Source organism: Labrus bergylta, chromosome 16 (genome assembly GCF_963930695.1).
Source record: "Labrus bergylta chromosome 16, fLabBer1.1, whole genome shotgun sequence".
Classification (NCBI taxonomy): domain Eukaryota; kingdom Metazoa; phylum Chordata; class Actinopteri; order Labriformes; family Labridae; genus Labrus; species Labrus bergylta.
Window position 1 is genome coordinate 120,001 of NC_089210.1, and position 20,000 is coordinate 140,000.

Consider the following 20,000-nt stretch of genomic DNA (forward strand, 5'->3'; position numbering starts at 1 on the left):
CAATGTTGATGTTTTGAACTTTTCTCAGATGAAAGTTGGCGTGGTGGTTGTCGTGGCGACTCAGCTGATGGTTACCTGTTGTTCCCAGATGTGTTTGTGTGTCAGCTGATGAGGGGAAATGATCGTCTTTACATTTCACTGATGGTCCTCGTCCTGATGATGTCATCACCACACCTGGACACACCTGTCCTATCTGAGAGCACACGCCTGCTCCACGTCAGCGATGGTCTTTGGAGCTTCAGAGGACAGGATCAGAGGACCTCCTTGATCCTGGATCACCACGTCGTCCTCGATCCTCACGCCCAGACCACGGAATCGCTTTGGAACTTCGTCGTTGTCCTCGCCGATGTACACGCCTGAGACAGAAGCAGAAACACATGAAACATCAAGGAGGACAAGGTGTCTGTCTGAGGGGGCGGGGCTTACCTCCATGGGCTAAGCCTGAAAGAACTACATGGAGCCGCCCTGCAGGCCCACTCGTGGGGGGGGACAAAGTGGGAGCTGTGTCCACTCCTGGGGCAGGACCTCAAGGTGCAGCTTAGGGGGGTAGGGTTTCCATTGTGGGGGCCTTAAAATCTCCTGTCTGCTTTTTGCAGATGATGTGGTTTTGTGGGTTTCCTCATGCTGGGACGTCCAGCAGGCATTGGGGCAGTTTGCTGTGATGAGGGTCACATACCATGATAGGAACTGGTGGAGTGAGTCTCTGTCCCAAATGAAGGAGTTTGGGTAAGCCGAGGCTAAAAGCGGCTAAAATGAGTTTCCTCTGGAGGGGTTTTGTGCTCGGCCTTAGACAAAGGGGGAGGAGCTTAGACATTCAGGGGGAGCTCGGAGTAGAGCTGCTACTCCTTCACATCTAAAGGAGTCAGCTGAGGTGGTTCAGGGATCTGATCCCTTTGGAGGTCTTCCAGACAGGGCCAACTGTTAGAAGACGCCGGGGTAGACCCAGAGTTCACTAGAGGGATTATAAAACCCGCCTCAGAGTCCCCCAGGAGGAGGATCTGGGAGACCTGAACCCCAGACTGTCTTCACACCTTACCGTAAGGGGGGCTTCTTTGTTCTGTACCTGGCTCTATAGTGATGACCATCCCCGGCTGTAGAGGCTGAGAGCGTGACAGCTCAGGTGTGTCGTGGACATCCATGCCCAGGTAATGTCCCACATGGTGAGGGCAGTACCTCCGAGCAGCCTGCGGACCACACACAACGTTACACACAGGTAAAGGCTGTCCAATCAGGCGACAGAGAGAGAGACCCTCACTCCTGGTCTTATCCAATCAGTGACAACCTTTAGACCGTGTGCATGACTTGGTCTGCAACTTTCAAGAAGACGTTCTCCTAAAAGCTCAAACAGGTATCTTCTGATTTCATCTAGGTTTAAAACTCTACAGGTGAACTACAGGTGATTTAACCTGTAGTTCACCTGTAGTTAGTGTTTGTTCACCTATAGTTAGTGTTTGTTTGTTCACCTGTAGTTCGTGTTTGTTTGTTCACCTGTAGTTAGTGTTTGATCACCTGTAGTTAGTGTTTGATCACCTGTAGTTAGTGTTTGTTCACCTGTAGTTCGTGTTTGTTTGTTCACCTGTAGTTAGTGTTTGATCACCTGTAGTTAGTGTTTGTTCACCTGTAGTTCGTGTTTGTTTGTTCACCTGTAGTTAGTGTTTGATCACCTGTAGTTAGTGTTTGTTCACCTGTAGTTCGTGTTTGTTTGTTCACCTGTAGTTAGTGTTTGATCACCTGTAGTTAGTGTTTGTTCACCTGTAGTTCGTGTTTGTTTGTTCACCTGTAGTTCGTGTTTGTTTGTTCACCTGTAGTTAGTGTTTGTTCACCTGTAGTTAGTGTTTGATCACCTATAGTTAGTGTTTGATCACCTGTAGTTAGTGATTGTTCACCTGTAGTTAGTGTTTGTTTGAGCACCTGTAGTTAGTGTTTGATCACCTTTAGTAAATCTGCATCACTGGTACTGGGAGGGACGACGCCGAGCCTCCTAAGCTGTCGTCCAATCAGAGCCAGCATGGTGCTGTAGATGTGATCCAGGCTGACACCAGGTGAGCACAGTGATAGACAGGAGCGCTGCACCTCTAGGACGGCCTCATACAGCTCGGCCTGAGCCTGACTGAACCTGCAGGGGGCAGGTGAGGAGAGGTGGTGAGGATGAAGAGGAGGTGAGGAGAGGAGGATGGAGAGGTGGTGAGGATGAAGAGGAGGTGAGGAGAGGAGGTAAGGAGAGGTGGTGAGGAGAGGAGGTGAGGATGAAGAGGAGGTGAGGAGAGGAGGATGGAGAGGTGGTGAGGATGAAGAGGAGGTGAGGAGAGGAGGTAAGGAGAGGTGGTGAGGAGAGGAGGTGAGGATGGAGAGGTGAGGAGAGGAGGTGAGGATGAAGAGGAGGTGAGGAGAGGTGGTGAGGAGAGGTGGTGAGGATGGAGAGGAGGTGAGGATGAAGAGGAGATGAGGAGAGGTGGTGAGGAGAGGAGGTGAGGATGGAGAGGAGGTGAGGAGAGGTGGTGAGGATGGAGAGGAGGTGAGGATGAAGAGGAGATGAGGAGAGGTGGTGAGGAGAGGAGGTGAGGATGGAGAGGAGGTGAGGAGAGGTGGTGAGGATGGAGAGGAGGTGAGGATGAAGAGGAGATGAGGAGAGGTGGTGAGGAGAGGAGGTGAGGATGGAGAGGAGGTGAGGAGAGGTGGTGAGGATGGAGAGGAGGTGAGGATGGAGAGGTGGGGAGGATAAAGAGGAGGTGAGGATGAAGAGGAGGTGAGGAGAGGTGGTGAGGATGAAGAGGAGGTGAGGAGAGGTGGTGCGGAGAGGAGGTGAGGATGGAGAGGTGGTGAGGATGGAGAGGAGGTGAGGAGAGGTGGTGAGGATGAAGAGGTGGTGAGGAGAGGTGGTGCGGAGAGGAGGTGAGGATGGAGAGGTGGTGAGGATGGAGAGGAGGTGAGAAGAGGTGGTGAGGAGAGGTGGTGCGGAGAGGAGGTGAGGATGGAGAGGTGGTGAGGATGGAGAGGAGGTGAGGAGAGGTGGTGAGGATGGAGAGGTGGTGAGGATGAAGAGGAGGTGAGGAGAGGAGGTGAGGATGGAGAGGAGGTGAGGAGGTGAGGATGGAGAGGTGGTGAGGATGAAGAGGAGATGAGGAGAGGTGGTGAGGATGGAGAGGTGGTGAGGATGGAGAGGAGGTGCGGATGAGGAGGTGAGGATGGAGAGGTGGTGAGGATGGAGAGGAGGTGCGGATGAGGAGGTGAGGATGGAGAGGAGGTGAGGATGGAGAGGAGGTGAGGAGAGGTGGTGAGGATGAAGAGGTGGTGAGGAGAGGTGGTGCGGAGAGGAGGTGAGGATGGAGAGGTGGTGAGGATGGAGAGGAGGTGAGAAGAGGTGGTGAGGAGAGGTGGTGCGGAGAGGAGGTGAGGATGGAGAGGTGGTGAGGATGGAGGAGGTGAGGAGAGGTGGTGAGGATGGGAGTGTGGTGAGGATGAAGAGGAGGTGAGGAGAGGAGGTGAGGATGGAGAGGAGGTGAGGAGGTGAGGATGGAGAGGTGGTGAGGATGAGAGGAGATGAGGGAGAGGTGGTGAGGATGGAGAGGTGGTGAGGATGGAGAGGAGGTGCGGATGAGGAGGTGAGGATGGAGAGGTGGTGAGGATGGAGAGGTGGTGCGGAGAGGAGGTGAGGATGGAGAGGTGGTGCGGAGAGGAGGTGAGGATGGAGAGGTGGTGAGGATAAGAGGAGGTGAGGATGAAGAGGATGAGGAGAGGTGGTGAGGATGAGAGGAGGTGAGGAGAGGTGGTGAGGATGGAGAGGAGGTGAGGAGAGGTGGTGAGGATGGAGGAGGTGAGGAGAGGTGGTGAGGATGGAGAGGAGGTGAGGAGAGGTGGTGAGGATGGAGAGGTGGTGAGGAGAGGTGGTGAGGATGGAGGAGGTGAGGAGAGGTGGTGAGGATGGAGAGGAGGTGAGGAGAGGTGGTGAGGATGGAGATGAGGTGAGGAGAGGTGGTGAGGATGGAGAGGAGGTGAGGAGAGGTGGTGCGGAGAGGAGGTGAGGATGGAGAGGAGGTGCGGATGAGGAGGTGAGGATGGAGAGGTGGTGAGGATGGAGAGGAGGTGCGGATGAGGAGGTGAGGATGGAGAGGAGGTGAGGATGGAGAGGAGGTGCGGATGAGGAGGTGAGGATGGAGAGGAGGTGAGGAGAGGTGGTGAGGATGGAGAGGAGGTGAGGAGAGGTGGTGAGGATGGAGAGGAGGTGAGGAGAGGTGGTGCGGAGAGGAGGTGAGGATGGAGAGGAGGTGCGGATGAGGAGGTGAGGATGGAGAGGTGGTGAGGATGGAGAGGAGGTGAGGAGAGGTGGTGCGGAGAGGAGGTGAGGATGGAGAGGAGGTGCGGATGAGGAGGTGAGGATGGAGAGGTGGTGAGGATGGAGAGGAGGTGCGGATGAGGAGGTGTTTCATTTGGAACCTTCATTTAAATCATCATCTGCAGTTTGTGACAGTTTGAGTTTTCTTTTCTTACTTTCCGTTAACGGGCCACGTTCGAGTGATGTCACTGACGTATCCAAAATATTCACAACCTCCGTCTAGCAGCACCAAGTCCCCGTCCTGATGGAGACAAACACTTCTTTACACACGGGGCTTCTGGGTAATATTTAGAATGTGACTTTGAAGCCCTTCTTGCCTTGATGATCTGGTTGTTGTTGATGTAGTGCAGAGTGTTGGCTCGATTCCCTCCAGCAACCACCGGAGGGTAGGCGAGGAAGTTTGCTCCGTGGAGACGATTCTCAAAGTCAAACTGAGAATCAGACATGAAAAACAACAATCAGATCTGTGAAACTCTCTCTGTGAAACTCTCTCTGTACGATGATGACGAGGAGGAAGGTTAAGTCATTACCACAGCGAAGAGCACGGCCTCGTCCACGTCTCCTCGTGAAAAAGACATCGTCCTCCTGAACGCCTGAGGGACGAGCGAGGGAGAGAGGTTTAAAGATCAGTTCAGAGCGTCTCTTTGTAACTCGCTCACAGACTCAGAGCGTCTCTCTGTAACTCGCTGACAGACTCAGAGCGTCTCTCTAACTCGCTCACAGACTCAGAGCGTCTCTCTGCAACTCGCTCACAGACTCAGAGCGTCTCTCTGTAACTCGCTCACAGACTCAGAGCGTCTCTCTAACTCGCTCACAGACTCAGAGCGTCTCTCTGCAACTCGCTCACAGACTCAGAGCGTCTCTCTGTAACTCGCTCACAGACTCAGAGCGTCTCTCTGCAACTCGCTCACAGACTCAGAGCGTCTCTCTGTAACTCGCTCACAGACTCAGAGCGTCTCTGTAACTCGCTCACAGACTCAGAGCGTCTCTCTGCAACTCGCTCACAGACTCAGAGCGTCTCTCTGTAACTCCCTGACAGACTCAGAGCGTCTCTCTGTAACTCGCTCACAGACTCAGAGCGTCTCTCTGCAACTCGCTCACAGACTCAGAGCGTCTCTCTGCAACTCGCTCACAGACTCAGAGCGTCTCTCTGCAACTCGCTCACAGACTCAGAGCGTCTCTCTGTAACTCCCTGACAGACTCAGAGCGTCTCTCTGCAACTCGCTCACAGACTCAAAGCGTCTCTCTGTAACTCGCTCACAGACTCAGAGCGTCTCTCTGTAACTCCCTGACAGACTCAGAGCGTCTCTGTAACTCGCTCAGACTCAGAGCGTCTCTCTGCAACTCGCTCACAGACTCAGAGTGTCTCTCTGCAACTCGCTCACAGACTCAGAACGTCTCTCTGCAACTCGCTCACAGACTCAGAGCGTCTCTCTGCAACTCGCTCACAGACTCAAAGCGTCTCACTGTAACTCCCTGACAGACTCAGAGCGTCTCTCTGTAACTCGCTCAGACAGACTCAGAGCGTCTCTCTGTAACTCGCTCACAGACTCAGAGCGTCTCTCTGTAACTCCCTGACAGACTCAGAGCGTCTCTGTAACTCGCTCAGACTCAGAGCGTCTCTGTAACTCGCTCAGACTCAGAGCGTCTCTCTGCAACTCGCTCACAGACTCAGAGTGTCTCTCTGCAACTCGCTCACAGACTCAGAACGTCTCTCTGCAACTCGCTCACAGACTCAGAGCGTCTCTCTGCAACTCGCTCACAGACTCAAAGCGTCTCACTGTAACTCCCTGACAGACTCAGAGCGTCTCTCTGTAACTCGCTCAGACAGACTCAGAGCGTCTCTCTGTAACTCGCTCACAGACTCAGAGCGCCTCTCTGTAACTCCCTGACAGACTCAGAGCGTCTCTCTGCAACTCGCTCACATACTCAGAGCGTCTCTCTGCAACTCGCTCACAGACTTAGAGCGTCTCTCTGTAACTCCCTGACAGACTCAGAGCGTCTCTCTGTAACTCCCTGACAGACTCAGAGCGTCTCTGTAACTCGCTCAGACTCAGAGCGTCTCTCTGCAACGCGCTCACAGACTCAAAGCGTCTCTCTGTAACTCCCTGACAGACTCAGAGCGTCTCTGTAACTCGCTCAGACTCAGAGCGTCTCTCTGTAACTCCCTGACAGACTCAGAGCGTCTCTCTGTAACTCCCTGACAGACTCAAAGCGTCTCTCTGTAACTCCCTGACAGACTCAGAGCGTCTCTGTAACTCGCTCAGACTCAGAGCGTCTCTCTGTAACTCCCTGACAGACTCAGAGTGTCTCTGTAACTCGCTCAGACTCAGAGCGTCTCTCTGCAACTCGCTCACAGACTCAAAGCGTCTCTCTGTAACTCCCTGACAGACTCAGAGCGTCTCTGTAACTCGCTCAGACTCAGAGCGTCTCTCTGTAACTCCCTGACAGACTCAGAGTGTCTCTGTAACTCCCTGACAGACTCAGAGCGTCTCTGTAACTCGCTCAGACTCTGAGCGTCTCTCTGCAACTCGCTCACAGACTCAAAGCGTCTCTCTGTAACTCCCTGACAGACTCAGAGCGTCTCTGTAACTCGCTCAGACTCAGAGCGTCTCTCTGTAACTCCCTGACAGACTCAGAGCGTCTCTGTAACTCGCTCAGACTCAGAGCGTCTCTCTGTAACTCCCTGACAGACTCAGAGCGTCTCTGTAACTCGCTCAGACTCAGAGCGTCTCTCTGCAACTCGCTCACAGACTCAAAGCGTCTCTCTGTAACTCCCTGACAGACTCAGAGCGTCTCTGTAACTCGCTCAGACTCAGAGCGTCTCTCTGCAACTCCCTGACAGACTCAGAGCGTCTCTCTGTAACTCCCTGACAGACTCAGAGCGTCTCTGTAACTCCCTGACAGACTCTGAGCGTCTCTCTGCAACTCGCTCACAGACTCAAAGCGTCTCTCTGTAACTCCCTGACAGACTCAGAGCGTCTCTCTGTAACTCCCTGACAGACTCAGAGCGTCTCTGTAACTCGCTCAGACTCTGAGCGTCTCTCTGCAACTCGCTCACAGACTCAAAGCGTCTCTCTGTAACTCCCTGACAGACTCAGAGCGTCTCTCTGTAACTCCCTGACAGACTCAGAGCGTCTCTGTAACTCGCTCAGACTCTGAGCGTCTCTCTGCAACTCGCTCACAGACTCAAAGCGTCTCTCTGTAACTCCCTGACAGACTCAGAGCGTCTCTCTGTAACTCCCTGACAGACTCAGAGCGTCTCTGTAACTCGCTCAGACTCTGAGCGTCTCTCTGCAACTCGCTCACAGACTCAAAGCGTCTCTCTGTAACTCCCTGACAGACTCAGAGCGTCTCTCTGTAACTCCCTGACAGACTCAAAGCGTCTCTCTGTAACTCCCTGACAGACTCAGAGCGTCTCTGTAACTCGCTCAGACTCAGAGCGTCTCTCTGTAACTCCCTGACAGACTCAGAGCGTCTCTCTGTAACTCCCTGACAGACTCAGAGCGTCTCTGTAACTCCCTAACAGACTCAGAGCGTCTCTGTAACTCGCTCAGACTCAGAGCGTCTCTCTGTAACTCCCTGACAGACTCAGAGCGTCTCTGTAACTCGCTCAGACTCAGAGCGTCTCTCTGTAACTCGCTGACAGACTCAGAGCGTCTCTGTAACTCGCTCAGACTCAGAGCGTCTCTCTGTAACTCCCTGACAGACTCAGAGCGTCTCTCTGTAACTCCCTGACAGACTCAGAGCGTCTCTGTAACTCCCTAACAGACTCAGAGCGTCTCTGTAACTCGCTCAGACTCAGAGCGTCTCTCTGTAACTCCCTGACAGACTCAGAGCGTCTCTGTAACTCGCTGACAGACTCAGAGCGTCTCTGTAACTCGCTGACAGACTCAGAGCGTCTCTCTGTAACTCCCTGACAGACTCAGAGCGTCTCTGTAACTCGCTCAGACTCTGAGCGTCTCTCTGCAACTCGCTCACAGACTCAAAGCGTCTCTCTGTAACTCCCTGACAGACTCAGAGCGTCTCTGTAACTCGCTCAGACTCAGAGCGTCTCTGTAACTCGCTCAGACTCAGAGCGTCTCTCTGTAACTCCCTGACAGACTCAGAGCGTCTCTGTAACTCGCTCAGACTCAGAGCGTCTCTGTAACTCGCTCAGACTCAGAGCGTCTCTCTGTAACTCCCTGACAGACTCAGAGCGTCTCTGTAACTCGCTCAGACTCTGAGCGTCTCTCTGCAACTTGCTCACAGACTCAAAGCGTCTCTCTGTAACTCCCTGACAGACTCAAAGCGTCTCTCTGTAACTCCCTGACAGACTCAGAGCGTCTCTGTAACTCGCTCAGACTCAGAGCGTCTCTCTGCAACTCGCTCACAGACTCAAAGCGTCTCTCTGCAACTTGCTGACAGACTCAGAGCGTCTCTGTAACTCGCTCAGACTCAGAGTGTCTCTCTGTAACTCGCTGACAGACTCAGAGCGTCTCTCTGTAACTCGCTCTAACCTGTGCTGAGATGTGTCCAGCCGCCTGCAGCAGCTGCACCTCTGCTCGGCTCTTCACCGCCCTCAGAGAGTGGACGAGGGGCCGGACCGAGCGGGGCATAGGCCCCGCCTCCAGGACAGGTGTCAGGTGAGTCTGATGGAGCCGAGGGTGGGCGGGCTGAGAGCTGTCGTACCACAGCGCAGTGCCTGAAAAACGACCACGAGAGACGTTAATGATGGCGACATATCCAACGGGGAAATCAAAGGTCGTCCAATAACACGTCAGATATTTCCTTTTAAAACTGAGTTTAACCCCAACCTCTGAGTTATTAAACAAATAACCACCATGTTGTCATGTACGAGGACACCACAGACGCCACGGACACCACAGACGCCACGGACGCCACTGACGGCGGTTCCACTCACCTTTAAGGCTCTTGAGCACCATGCCCAGCTCCTCAGTGCAGTGAACTCTGTCGATGCCAGTCAGAGCAGACGCTCCGTCCTTCCCTGAGCGCGCTCCATCCCACAGCTCCCTCCCCGGGTCTCTGCGAGGGACAAACAGCGCCGCCTGGTCCGGGCGACCTTTACCGTAAAGAACCAGAGCGCTGTCCGGCTCCAGGAAACCGCTGAGGTACAGGAAGTCCTGCAGGAACATCGAGCGTCACATTCAGTATCTGCTCAATAAAAACTGAATATGGAGCCAACAGGACAAAAGGGACCAACTCCTGTCACCTGTTCACCTCCTCTCCTGTCACCTGTTCACCTCCTCTCCTGTCACCTGTTCACCTCCTCTCCTGTCACCTGTTCACCTCCTCACCTCCTCACCTGTTCACCTCCTCTCCTGTCACCTGTTCACCTCCTCTCCTGTCACCTGTTCACCTCCTCACCTGTTCACCTCCTCTCCTGTCACCTGTTCACCTCCTCTCCTGTCACCTGTTCACTTCCTCTCCTGTCACCTGTTCACCTCCTCACCTGTCACCTGTTCACCTCCTCTCCTGTCACGTGTTCACCTCCTCACCTGTCACCTGTTCACCTCCTTACCTGTTCACCTCCTCACCTGTCACCTGTTCACCTCCTCACCTGTTCACCTCCTCTCCTGTCACCTGTTCACCTCCTCTCCTGTCACCTGTTCACCTCCTCACCTGTCACCTGTTCACCTCCTCTCCTGTCACGTGTTCACCTCCTCACCTGTCACCTGTTCACCTCCTTTCCTGTCACCTGTTCACCTCCTCACCTGTTCACCTCCTCACCTGTCACCTGTTCACCTCCTCACCTGTCACCTGTTCACCTCCTCACCTGTCACCTGTTCACCTCCTCACCTGTTCACCTCCTCTCCTGTCACCTGTTCACCTCCTCTCCTGTCACCTGTTCACCTCCTCACCTCCTCTCCTGTCACCTCCTCTCCTGTCACCTGTTCACCTGTTACCGGTTCACCTCCTCACCTGTTCACCTCCTCTCCTGTCACCTGTTCACCTCCTCTCCTGTCACCTGTTCACCTCCTCTCCTGTCACCTCCTCACCTCCTCACCTGTTCACCTGTTACCGGTTCACCTCCTCCCCTGTTCACCTCCTCTCCTGTCACCTGTTCACCTCCTCACCTGTCACCTGTTCACCTCCTCTCCTGTCACCTGTTCACCTCCTCACCTGTTCACCTCCTCTCCTGTCTCCTGTCACCTGTTCACCTCCTCTCCTGTCACCTGTTCTCCTCCTCCCCTGTTCACCTCCTCTCCTGTTACCTGTTCACCTCCTCTCCTGTCACCTGTTCACTTCCTCTCCTGTTCACCTCCTCTCCTGTTACCTGTTCACCTCCTCTCCTGTCACCTGTTCTCCTCCTCCCCTGTTCACCTCCTCTCCTGTCACCTGTTCACCTCCTCTCCTGTCACCTGTTCACTTCCTCTCCTGTCACGTGTTCACCTCCTCACCTGTCACCTGTTCACCTCCTTTCCTGTCACCTGTTCACCTCCTCACCTGTTCACCTCCTCACCTGTCACCTGTTCACCTCCTCACCTGTTCACCTCCTCTCCTGTCACCTGTTCACCTCCTCTCCTGTCACCTGTTCACCTCCTCACCTGTCACCTGTTCACCTCCTCTCCTGTCACGTGTTCACCTCCTCACCTGTCACCTGTTCACCTCCTTTCCTGTCACCTGTTCACCTCCTCACCTGTCACCTGTTCACCTCCTCACCTGTCACCTGTTCACCTCCTCACCTGTTCACCTCCTCACCTGTCACCTCCTCACCTCCTCTCCTGTCACCTCCTCTCCTGTCACCTGTTCACCTGTTACCGGTTCACCTCCTCACCTGTTCACCTCCTCTCCTGTCTCCTGTCACCTGTTCACCTCCTCTCCTGTCACCTGTTCACCTCCTCACCTGTTCACCTCCTCTCCTGTCTCCTGTCACCTGTTCACCTCCTCTCCTGTCACCTGTTCTCCTCCTCCCCTGTTCACCTCCTCTCCTGTTCACCTCCTCTCCTGTCTCCTGTCACCTGTTCACCTCCTCTCCTGTCTCCTGTTCACCTCCTGTCCTGTCACCTGTTCACCTCCTCTCCTGTCACCTGTTCACCTCCTCACCTGTCACCTCCTCTCCTGTCACCTGTTAGGGTCCTCACCTGTCACCTGTTCACCTCCTCACCTCTTCACCTGTTCACCTCTTCACCTCCTCTCCTGTCACCTGTTCACCTCCTCTCCTGTCACCTGTTCACCTCCTCACCTGTCACCTGTTCACCTCTTCACCTGTTCACCTCCTCTCCTGTCACCTGTTCACCTCCTCTCCTGTCACCTGTTCACCTCCTCACCTGTTCACCTCCTCACCTGTCACCTCCTCACCTCTTCACCTCCTCACCTCTTCACCTCCTCTCCTGTCACCTGTTCACCTCCTCTCCTGTTCACCTCCTCTCCTGTCTCCTGTCACCTGTTCACCTCCTCTCCTGTCACCTGTTCTCCTCCTCACCTGTCACCTCCTCTCCTGTCACCTGTTAGGGTCCTCACCTGTCACCTGTTCACCTCCTCACCTCTTCACCTGTCACCTGTTCACCTCTTCACCTCCTCTCCTGTCACCTGTTCACCTCCTCTCCTGTCTCCTGTCACCTCCTCTCCTGTCACCTGTTAGGGTCCTCACCTGTCACCTGTTCACCTCCTCACCTCTTCACCTGTTCACCTCTTCACCTCCTCTCCTGTCACCTGTTCACCTCCTCTCCTGTCACCTGTTCACCTCCTCACCTGTCACCTGTTCACCTCTTCACCTGTTCACCTCCTCTCCTGTCACCTGTTCACCTCCTCTCCTGTCACCTGTTCACCTCCTCACCTGTCACCTGTTCACCTCCTCACCTGTCACCTCCTCACCTCTTCACCTCCTCACCTGTTCACCTGTTCACCTCCTCTCCTGTCACCTGTTCACCTCCTCTCCTGTTCACCTCCTCTCCTGTCTGCTGTCACCTGTTCACCTCCTCTCCTGTCACCTGTTCACCTCCTCTCCTGTCACCTCCTCTCCTGTCACCTGTTCACCTCCTCACCTGTTCACCTCCTCTCCTGTTCACCTCCTCTCCTGTCACCTCCTCTCATGTCACCTGTTCACCTCCTCACCTGTCACCTCCTCACCTGTCACCTGTTCACCTGTCACCTGTTCACCTCCTCACCTGTTCACCTCCTCACCTCCTCTCTTGTCACCTGTTCACCTCCTCTCCTGTCACCTGTTCACCTCCTCTCCTGTCTCCTGTTCACCTCCTGTCCTGTCACCTGTTCACCTCCTCTCCTGTCACCTGTTCACCTCCTCACCTGTCACCTCCTCTCCTGTCACCTGTTAGGGTCCTCACCTGTCACCTGTTCACCTCCTCACCTCTTCACCTGTTCACCTGTCACCTCCTCACCTGTTCACCTCTTCACCTCCTCTCCTGTCACCTGTTCACCTCCTCTCCTGTCTCCTGTCACCTCCTCTCCTGTCACCTGTTCTCCTCCTCCCCTGTTCACCTCCTCTCCTGTTACCTGTTCACCTGTTCTCCTGTCACCTGTTCACCTCCTCTCCTGTCACCTGTTCACCTCCTCTCCTGTTCACCTCCTCTCCTGTCTCCTGTCACCTGTTCACCTCCTCTCCTGTCTCCTGTTCACCTCCTGTCCTGTCACCTGTTCACCTCCTCTCCTGTCACCTGTTCACCTCCTCACCTGTCACCTCCTCTCCTGTCACCTGTTAGGGTCCTCTCCTGTCACCTGTTCACCTCCTCTCCTGTCACCTGTTCACCTCCTCACCTGTCACCTGTTCACCTGTTCACCTCCTCTCCTGTCACCTGTTCACCTCCTCTCCTGTCACCTGTTCACCTCCTCACCTGTTCACCTCCTCACCTGTCACCTCCTCACCTCTTCACCTCCTCACCTGTTCACCTCCTCTCCTGTCACCTGTTCACCTCCTCTCCTGTTCACCTCCTCTCCTGTCTCCTGTCACCTGTTCACCTCCTCTCCTGTCACCTGTTCTCCTCCTCCCCTGTTACCTGTTCACCTCCTCACCTGTTCACCTCCTCTCCTGTCACCTCCTCTCCTGTCACCTGTTCACCTCCTCACCTGTTCACCTCCTCTCCTGTCACCTGTTCACCTCCTCTCCTGTTCACCTCCTCTCCTGTCACCTCCTCTCATGTCACCTGTTCACCTCCTCACCTGTCACCTCCTCACCTGTCACCTGTTCACCTGTCACCTGTTCACCTCCTCACCTGTCACCTGTTCACCTCCTCACCTCCTCTCTTGTCACCTCCTCACCTCCTCTCCTGTCACCTGTTCACCTCCTCTCCTGTCACCTGTTCACCTCCTCACCTGTTCACCTCCTCTCCTGTCACCTGTTCACCTCCTCTCCTGTTCACCTCCTCTCCTGTCACCTCCTCTCATGTCACCTGTTCACCTCCTCACCTGTCACCTCCTCACCTGTCACCTGTTCACCTGCTCACCTGTTCACCTCCTCTCCTGTTCACCTCCTCTCCTGTCACCTCCTCTCATGTCACCTGTTCACCTCCTCACCTGTCACCTCCTCACCTGTCACCTGTTCACCTGTCACCTGTTCACCTCCTCACCTGTTCACCTCCTCACCTCCTCTCTTGTCACCTGTTCACCTCCTCTCCTGTCACCTGTTCACCTCCTCTCCTGTCTCCTGTTCACCTCCTGTCCTGTCACCTGTTCACCTCCTGTCCTGTCACCTGTTCACCTCCTCTCCTGTCACCTGTTCACCTCCTCACCTGTCACCTCCTCTCCTGTCACCTGTTAGGGTCCTCTCCTGTCACCTGTTCACCTCCTCTCCTGTCACCTGTTCACCTCCTCACCTGTCACCTCTCCTGTCACCTGTTAGGGTCCTCACCTGTCACCTGTTCACCTCCTCACCTCCTCTCTTGTCACCTCCTCACCTCCTCTCCTGTCACCTGTTCACCTCCTCTCCTGTCACCTGTTCACCTCCTCACCTGTTCACCTCCTCTCCTGTCACCTGTTCACCTCCTCTCCTGTTCACCTCCTCTCCTGTCACCTCCTCTCATGTCACCTGTTCACCTCCTCACCTGTCACCTCCTCACCTGTCACCTGTTCACCTGCTCACCTGTCACCTGTTCACCTCCTCTCCTGTCTCCTGTCACCTGTTCACCTACTCTCCTGTCACCTGTTCACCTCCTCACCTGTCACCTGTTCACCTCCTCTCTTGTCACCTCCTCACCTCCTCTCCTATCACCTGTTCACCTCCTCACCTGTCACCTCCTCACCTGTCACCTGTTCACCTCCTCACCTGTCACCTGTTCACCTCCTCTCCTGTCACCTGTTCACCTGTTACCGGTTCACCTCCTCTCCTGTCACCTGTTCAACTCCTCACCTGTTCACCTCCTCTCCTGTCTCCTGTCACCTGTTCACCTACTCTCCTGTCACCTGTTCACCTCCCCCCCTGTTCTCCTCCTCACCTGTTAACCTGTTCTGTTTAAATACAACAGGAGGAAGTCTCACCTGGTTCTGGTGGAAGTGGTACGGGATGTCGTTGGACATGTAGCGGGTCGGGTGAGACAGAACAACGACCACGTGAGTCCCAGAAGAGACGGACGGGCCGAGCCGGTCGGCCTGAGCCTCGATGAGAGACGCCAGTCTGTGTCTGCGGAGCTCGAACTCTGCCTGAGTCACACCTGGAGTCACCTCACCTGAGCAACACACACAGCAGGTATCAGGATGTCAAAAGGGTCCTTACTTTGTGACAGAGTCCTGTTCCCCCGTTAGAGGACTCACCTGGTTTTAAGAGGTGAGGGTGTGTGAAGGGGCTGGGCTGACCCAGGTAACGAGCTGGGACTGTCTTTGGTTTCAAACCTCCTGGTTTCACAGAAATGTTCCTGCAGGGACATCCTACACACACACACACACACACACACACACACACACACACACACACACACACACACACACACACACACACACACACACACACACACACACACACACACACACACACACACACACACACACACACACACACACACACACACACACACACACACACACACACACACACAGAACATTAAACAAAAAAGATTTATAGAAAAAATAAATCCTCTCGAAATCATCGAACCTGTTGGATGGACGTCTGGATATAAGCAGCAGCTAGCCAGCAGCAGCTAGCCAGCAGCTAGCCAGCAGCAGCTAGCCAGCAGCTAGCCAGCAGCAGCTAGCCAGCAGCAGCAGCTAGCCAGCAGCAGCTAGCCAGCAGCAGCTAGCCAGCAGCAGCTAGCCAGCAGCAGCTAGCCAGCAGCAGCAGCAGCTAGCCAGCAGCAGCTAGCCAGCAGCAGCTAGCCAGCAGCAGCAGCTAGCCAGCAGCAGCTAGCCAGCAGCAGCAGCTAGCCAGCAGCAGCAGCTAGCCAGCAGCAGCTAGCCAGCAGCAGCAGCAGCTAGCCAGCAGCAGCTAGCCAGCAGCAGCAGCAGCTAGCCAGCAGCAGCTAGCCAGCAGCAGCTAGCCAGCAGCAGCAGCAGCTAGCCAGCAGCAGCTAGCTAGCCAGCAGCAGCAGCAGCTAGCCAGCAGCAGCTAGCCAGCAGCAGCAGCAGCTAGCCAGCAGCAGCTAGCCTGAGATGAACAGTTAGATTCATTTTAGATTCTGAGACGTGTTGAAACACAACTTGATTTAAACACGACGAACAGACGGAGAGATGAAGTGTTCCAGTTTTTAATCCAAACTGTCCCACGACATCAAACCGTGAGTTTCAATAACTTCAAACTGTTTCATACTTTGATTCTTTTTGAACGATGATGGAGTGTAAAAGAAGACAAAGAGAAGGAATCCATCCCGATGTGTGTGCAGGAGTTTCCTGTAATGTTTGGTCATTGGTGTGCAGGACTTCTGTTTGTGTTGCCATGGTAACAAACATGTAATAAGTACCTGTATAAATGAATGTCGTCCTTTTCCAGAGAGTGAACATGATGACTTCATGATTCACTTTTCACCCTCATAGACTCAATATTGAAAGTTTTTTCATGAACCTGTGACCTTTAACCTTTCATGTAGACTCATATAAACCGTGTGAGCTCACCTGGCCTCCAGGTAACCCGGGGCAGCAGCCTGACCCAGCATGAGGGCAACATCTCTGCTGCAACTAGTTGAAAGCGAGTAGCAGCCCCGGCATGTCGCCTGTTAACTATGAGTAATATATAAATGAATAAAAGGAATAATTAAAGTAACTTTGTTCATTAATGAACCACGTGAACAAGTCACCAGCTGTTAATCTGTTAGCTTCTCTCTGCTTGACATTAGCCGCGTTAGCTCGACGCCGCCATGTTGGTTAGTAGTTAACTGTTCCTGACGCCCTGAGTTCTGACTCTCAGGCGTGCAGCTTTAGCACCGCCTCCTTCTTCTTCTACTGAAGAGCTTAGAGATGAAATACCTCCAACAAGACTCCTAAAACATGTGAGGATGGATGTTGAATCCCACGTTACTCTGACTGGAGAGGGTAATGTTCAGCTGGTAGCCTGACTGTGTCTCAGATTCATAATAACAAACTTTTTTCAGACAGTTTTGTCTGTAACAGCGCCTTTGGTGTCCCAGTCTGTGAGTTCACATTAAAGCACTGCACAGCAGGAGCTCCACATACACACACAGCCAGACATGCACACACACACACATCACCGTGCTGGCTTTTTGGCTTTCATTCTTTGATAAATGATTTAAATAAATGGTTTGGAATTGTTCCTTCTAGGACGTTAATGTTCATTAAACGTAATCGTGATCGTAAATCTTAATCTTAATCAAGATTATAAAGTTCATTGTGTTTCCTAACAATCATACAGAATGTAAATTAATTCTTTCTTATTAACAAACATGTATGAGTTTATAAAATCTGTGACTCTGCCGTAATCAAGTCTATTAGTCACCCTCCTGACAGCCTGAGCTCAGGGCACAGAGGACACGGGTCCCGCTCGGGTCCCCCTCGGGTCCCGCTCGGGTCCCGCTCGGGTCCTCCTCGGGTCCTCCTCGGGTCCCGCTCGGGTCCCCCTCGGGTCCTCCTCGGGTCCTCCTCGGGTCCCCCTCGGGTCCCCCTCGGGTCCCGCTCGGGTCCCGCTCGGGTCCTCCTCGGGTCCCCCTCGGGTCCCGCTCGGGTCCTCCTCGGGTCCTCCTCGGGTCCCCCTCGGGCTGTTCGGGTCCTCCTCGGGTCCCCCTCGGGTCCCGCTCGGGTCCCGCTCGGGTCCCGCTCGGGTCCTCCTCGGGTCCCGCTCGGGTCCCCCTCGGGTCCCGCTCGGGTCCTCCTCGGGTCCCCCTCGGGCTGTTCGGGTCCTCCTCGGGCTGTTCGGGTCCTCCTCGGGTCCCCCTCGGGTCCCGCTCGGGTCCCGCTCGGGTCCTCCTCGGGTCCCGCTCGGGTCCCCCTCGGGTCCCGCTCGGGTCCTGCTCGGGTCCTCCTCGGGTCCTGCTCGGGCTGTTCGTCTACCTGCCTGAATAAAAACCGGAGGATCGTCTGAGCTAACCGTGAAGCCGCTCTGCGGACATTAAACTGAAATATTGACTTATTCTGCGGGTCATTGCCCCGGGGATCAGCTGTGTACCTTATACCTGTGAGCAGGTGAGTTTATGTGACAACACTGAAAGGTTAAGTTAAATTAAGAACAGGTTTATGTTAAAGAAACAGCAGCTAGCTTACGATGCTAACATGCGTCAAACTGTTAGCTTCTTATTCTGGAAACCTGTGCTGACCAATTAACAGTCGTTCATGTTACCATGGAAACTGTCTCTAATGTTACCATGGAGACAGTGTAGGGGTTAGGGGAGTGTTTTAGTTAAATGTGAAGGTTCATAATCACGGAGGCATCATAAGCTTCTTAACGTTAGCAAATAAACAGGGCTATGCTAAGCTAAGCTAATATAAGCTAAGTGTCTTTCTCCCGCGCGCTGTGCGGGACGTGTCACGCAGGATGGACCCACGCAAAGTGACAGAGCTGAAGGCCTTTGTGCAGCTGTGCGAGTCCAGTCCGGAAGTCCTGCACCTGCCGGAGCTGGACTTCCTGCGCACCTGGTTACAGAGGTCAGAACCCTAACCCGAGACCACGTCACTGACGTCAGCGTCAACCTGCCCACACCTGTGACCTCCAATCAGCTGATTTGTGCGTGTGCGTGTGCGTGTGCGTGTGCGCGTGTGCGTGTGTGTGTGTGTGTCTCTCTCTCTCTTCGCCTTCTCAGCATGGGAGCGACGATCCCTCTACGCCCGAAGATGAAGGACTCGTGTCAGGTGAGTCTCAAACTGCAGATTGAATTCATGTTGATCTAAACGTGTTTACCTGTGAGTGCCACACCTGTCTCAGCGCTGTAACACCTGTCTCAGGGTGCTGTAACACCTGTCTGTAACACCTGTCTCAGGGTGCTGTAACACCTGTCTGTAACACCTGTCTCAGGGTGCTGTAACACCTGTCTCAGCGTGCTGTAACACCTGTCTCAGCGTGCTGTAACACCTGTCTCAGCGCTGTAACACCTGTCTGTAACACCTGTCTCGGCATGCTGTAACACCTGTCTGTAACACCTGTCTCGGCATGCTGTAACACCTGTCTGTAACACCTGTCTCGGCATGCTGTAACACCTGTCTCAGCGCTGTAACACCTGTCTCAGGGTGCTGTAACACCTGTCTCAGCGTGCTGTAACACCTGTCTCAGCGTGCTGTAACACCTGTCTCAGCGTGCTGTAACACCTGTCTGTAACACCTGTCTCAGTGTGCTGTAACACCTGTCTCAGCGCTGTAACACCTGTCTGTAACACCTGTCTCGGCATGCTGTAACACCTGTCTCGGCATGCTGTAACACCTGTCTGTAACACCTGTCTCAGTGTGCTGTAACACCTGGCTGTAACACCTGTCTCAGTGTGCTGTAACACCTGTCTCAGGGTGTTGTAACACCTGTCTGAGCGTGCTGTAAAACCTGTCTGTAACACCTGTCTCAGGGTGCTGTGACACCTGTCTCAGGGTGCTGTAACACCTGTCTCAGGGTGCTGTAACACCTGTCTCAGGGTGCTGTAACACCTGTCTGTAACAACTGTCTCAGTGTGCTGTAACACCTGGCTGTAACACCTGTCTCAGGGTGCTGTAACACCTGTCTGAGCGTGCTGTAAAACCTGTCTGTAACACCTGTCTCAGGGTGCTGTGACACCTGTCTCAGGGTGCTGTAACACCTGTCTCAGGGTGCTGTAACACCTGTCTCAGGGTGCTGTAACACCTGTCTGTAACACCTGTCTCAGTGTGTTGTAACACTTGTCCCAGGGTGCTGTAACACCTGTCTGTAACACCTGTCTCAGTGTGTTGTAACACCTGTCCCAGGGTGCTGTAACACCTGTCTGTAACACCTGTCTCAGGGTGCTGTAACACCTGTCTGTAACACCTGTCTCAGTGTGTTGTAACACCTGTCTCAGGGTGCTGTAACACCTGTCTCAGGGTGCTGTAACACCTGTCTCAGGGTGCTGTAACGCCTGTTGTCTCACCTGCAGGGTGGCTGCCCCTGTGCTCCTCCTCCGTCTGCGGCGTCTGCGGCGCCCGAGCCTCCTGTGCTGTCGGAGAGCGAGGAGAGTGAAATCGGTAAATCTCAGGCTTTGATAATGTTCAACACACACACACACATCATTCAGCCGATGTGTATGTGTGCTGTGTCGTCAGGTGAAACACCAGAGGGGGCGTGTCTTTTTAAAGGTTGGCGGGTTCGAATCCCTTCGGTTTTCTTCTGGTGTGTGTTGTG

The 20,000-nt window shown here is 54.1% G+C and overlaps 2 protein-coding genes across 4 annotated transcripts in view; one reads left to right on the forward strand and one right to left on the reverse strand.

Moving 5' to 3' along the window:
* Positions 1–16,606, reverse strand: part of xpnpep3 (X-prolyl aminopeptidase 3, mitochondrial) — a 16,934-nt gene extending 328 nt beyond the window's left edge. Inside the window, exons 1-11 of the mRNA XM_065964621.1 lie at positions 16,331–16,606; positions 15,041–15,154; positions 14,768–14,955; positions 9,237–9,456; positions 8,833–9,017; positions 4,864–4,926; positions 4,651–4,764; positions 4,489–4,574; positions 1,933–2,116; positions 1,064–1,184; positions 1–356 (exon numbers count right to left, since the gene is read on the reverse strand). The exon at positions 1–356 is cut by the window's left edge and continues 328 nt beyond it. Coding sequence (XP_065820693.1) covers positions 190–356; positions 1,064–1,184; positions 1,933–2,116; positions 4,489–4,574; positions 4,651–4,764; positions 4,864–4,926; positions 8,833–9,017; positions 9,237–9,456; positions 14,768–14,955; positions 15,041–15,154; positions 16,331–16,382 — 1,494 coding nt within the window. The 5' untranslated portion in view covers positions 16,383–16,606 and the 3' untranslated portion in view covers positions 1–189. The remainder of the gene's footprint in view (positions 357–1,063; positions 1,185–1,932; positions 2,117–4,488; positions 4,575–4,650; positions 4,765–4,863; positions 4,927–8,832; positions 9,018–9,236; positions 9,457–14,767; positions 14,956–15,040; positions 15,155–16,330) is intronic.
* Positions 16,607–17,697: 1,091 nt separating this feature from the next.
* st13 (ST13 Hsp70 interacting protein) overlaps positions 17,698–20,000 on the forward strand; it is a 6,499-nt gene continuing 4,196 nt past the window's right edge. Inside the window, exons 1-4 of one of the 3 annotated variants that reach the window (XM_065964622.1) lie at positions 17,698–17,851; positions 18,200–18,310; positions 18,466–18,514; positions 19,756–19,843. In XM_065964622.1, the coding sequence (XP_065820694.1) occupies positions 18,201–18,310; positions 18,466–18,514; positions 19,756–19,843 (247 nt within the window). In that variant the 5' untranslated portion in view covers positions 17,698–17,851; position 18,200. The remainder of the gene's footprint in view (positions 17,852–18,199; positions 18,311–18,465; positions 18,515–19,755; positions 19,844–20,000) is intronic. The other 2 variants (XM_020628387.3, XM_065964623.1) reach the window with 2 other exon arrangements.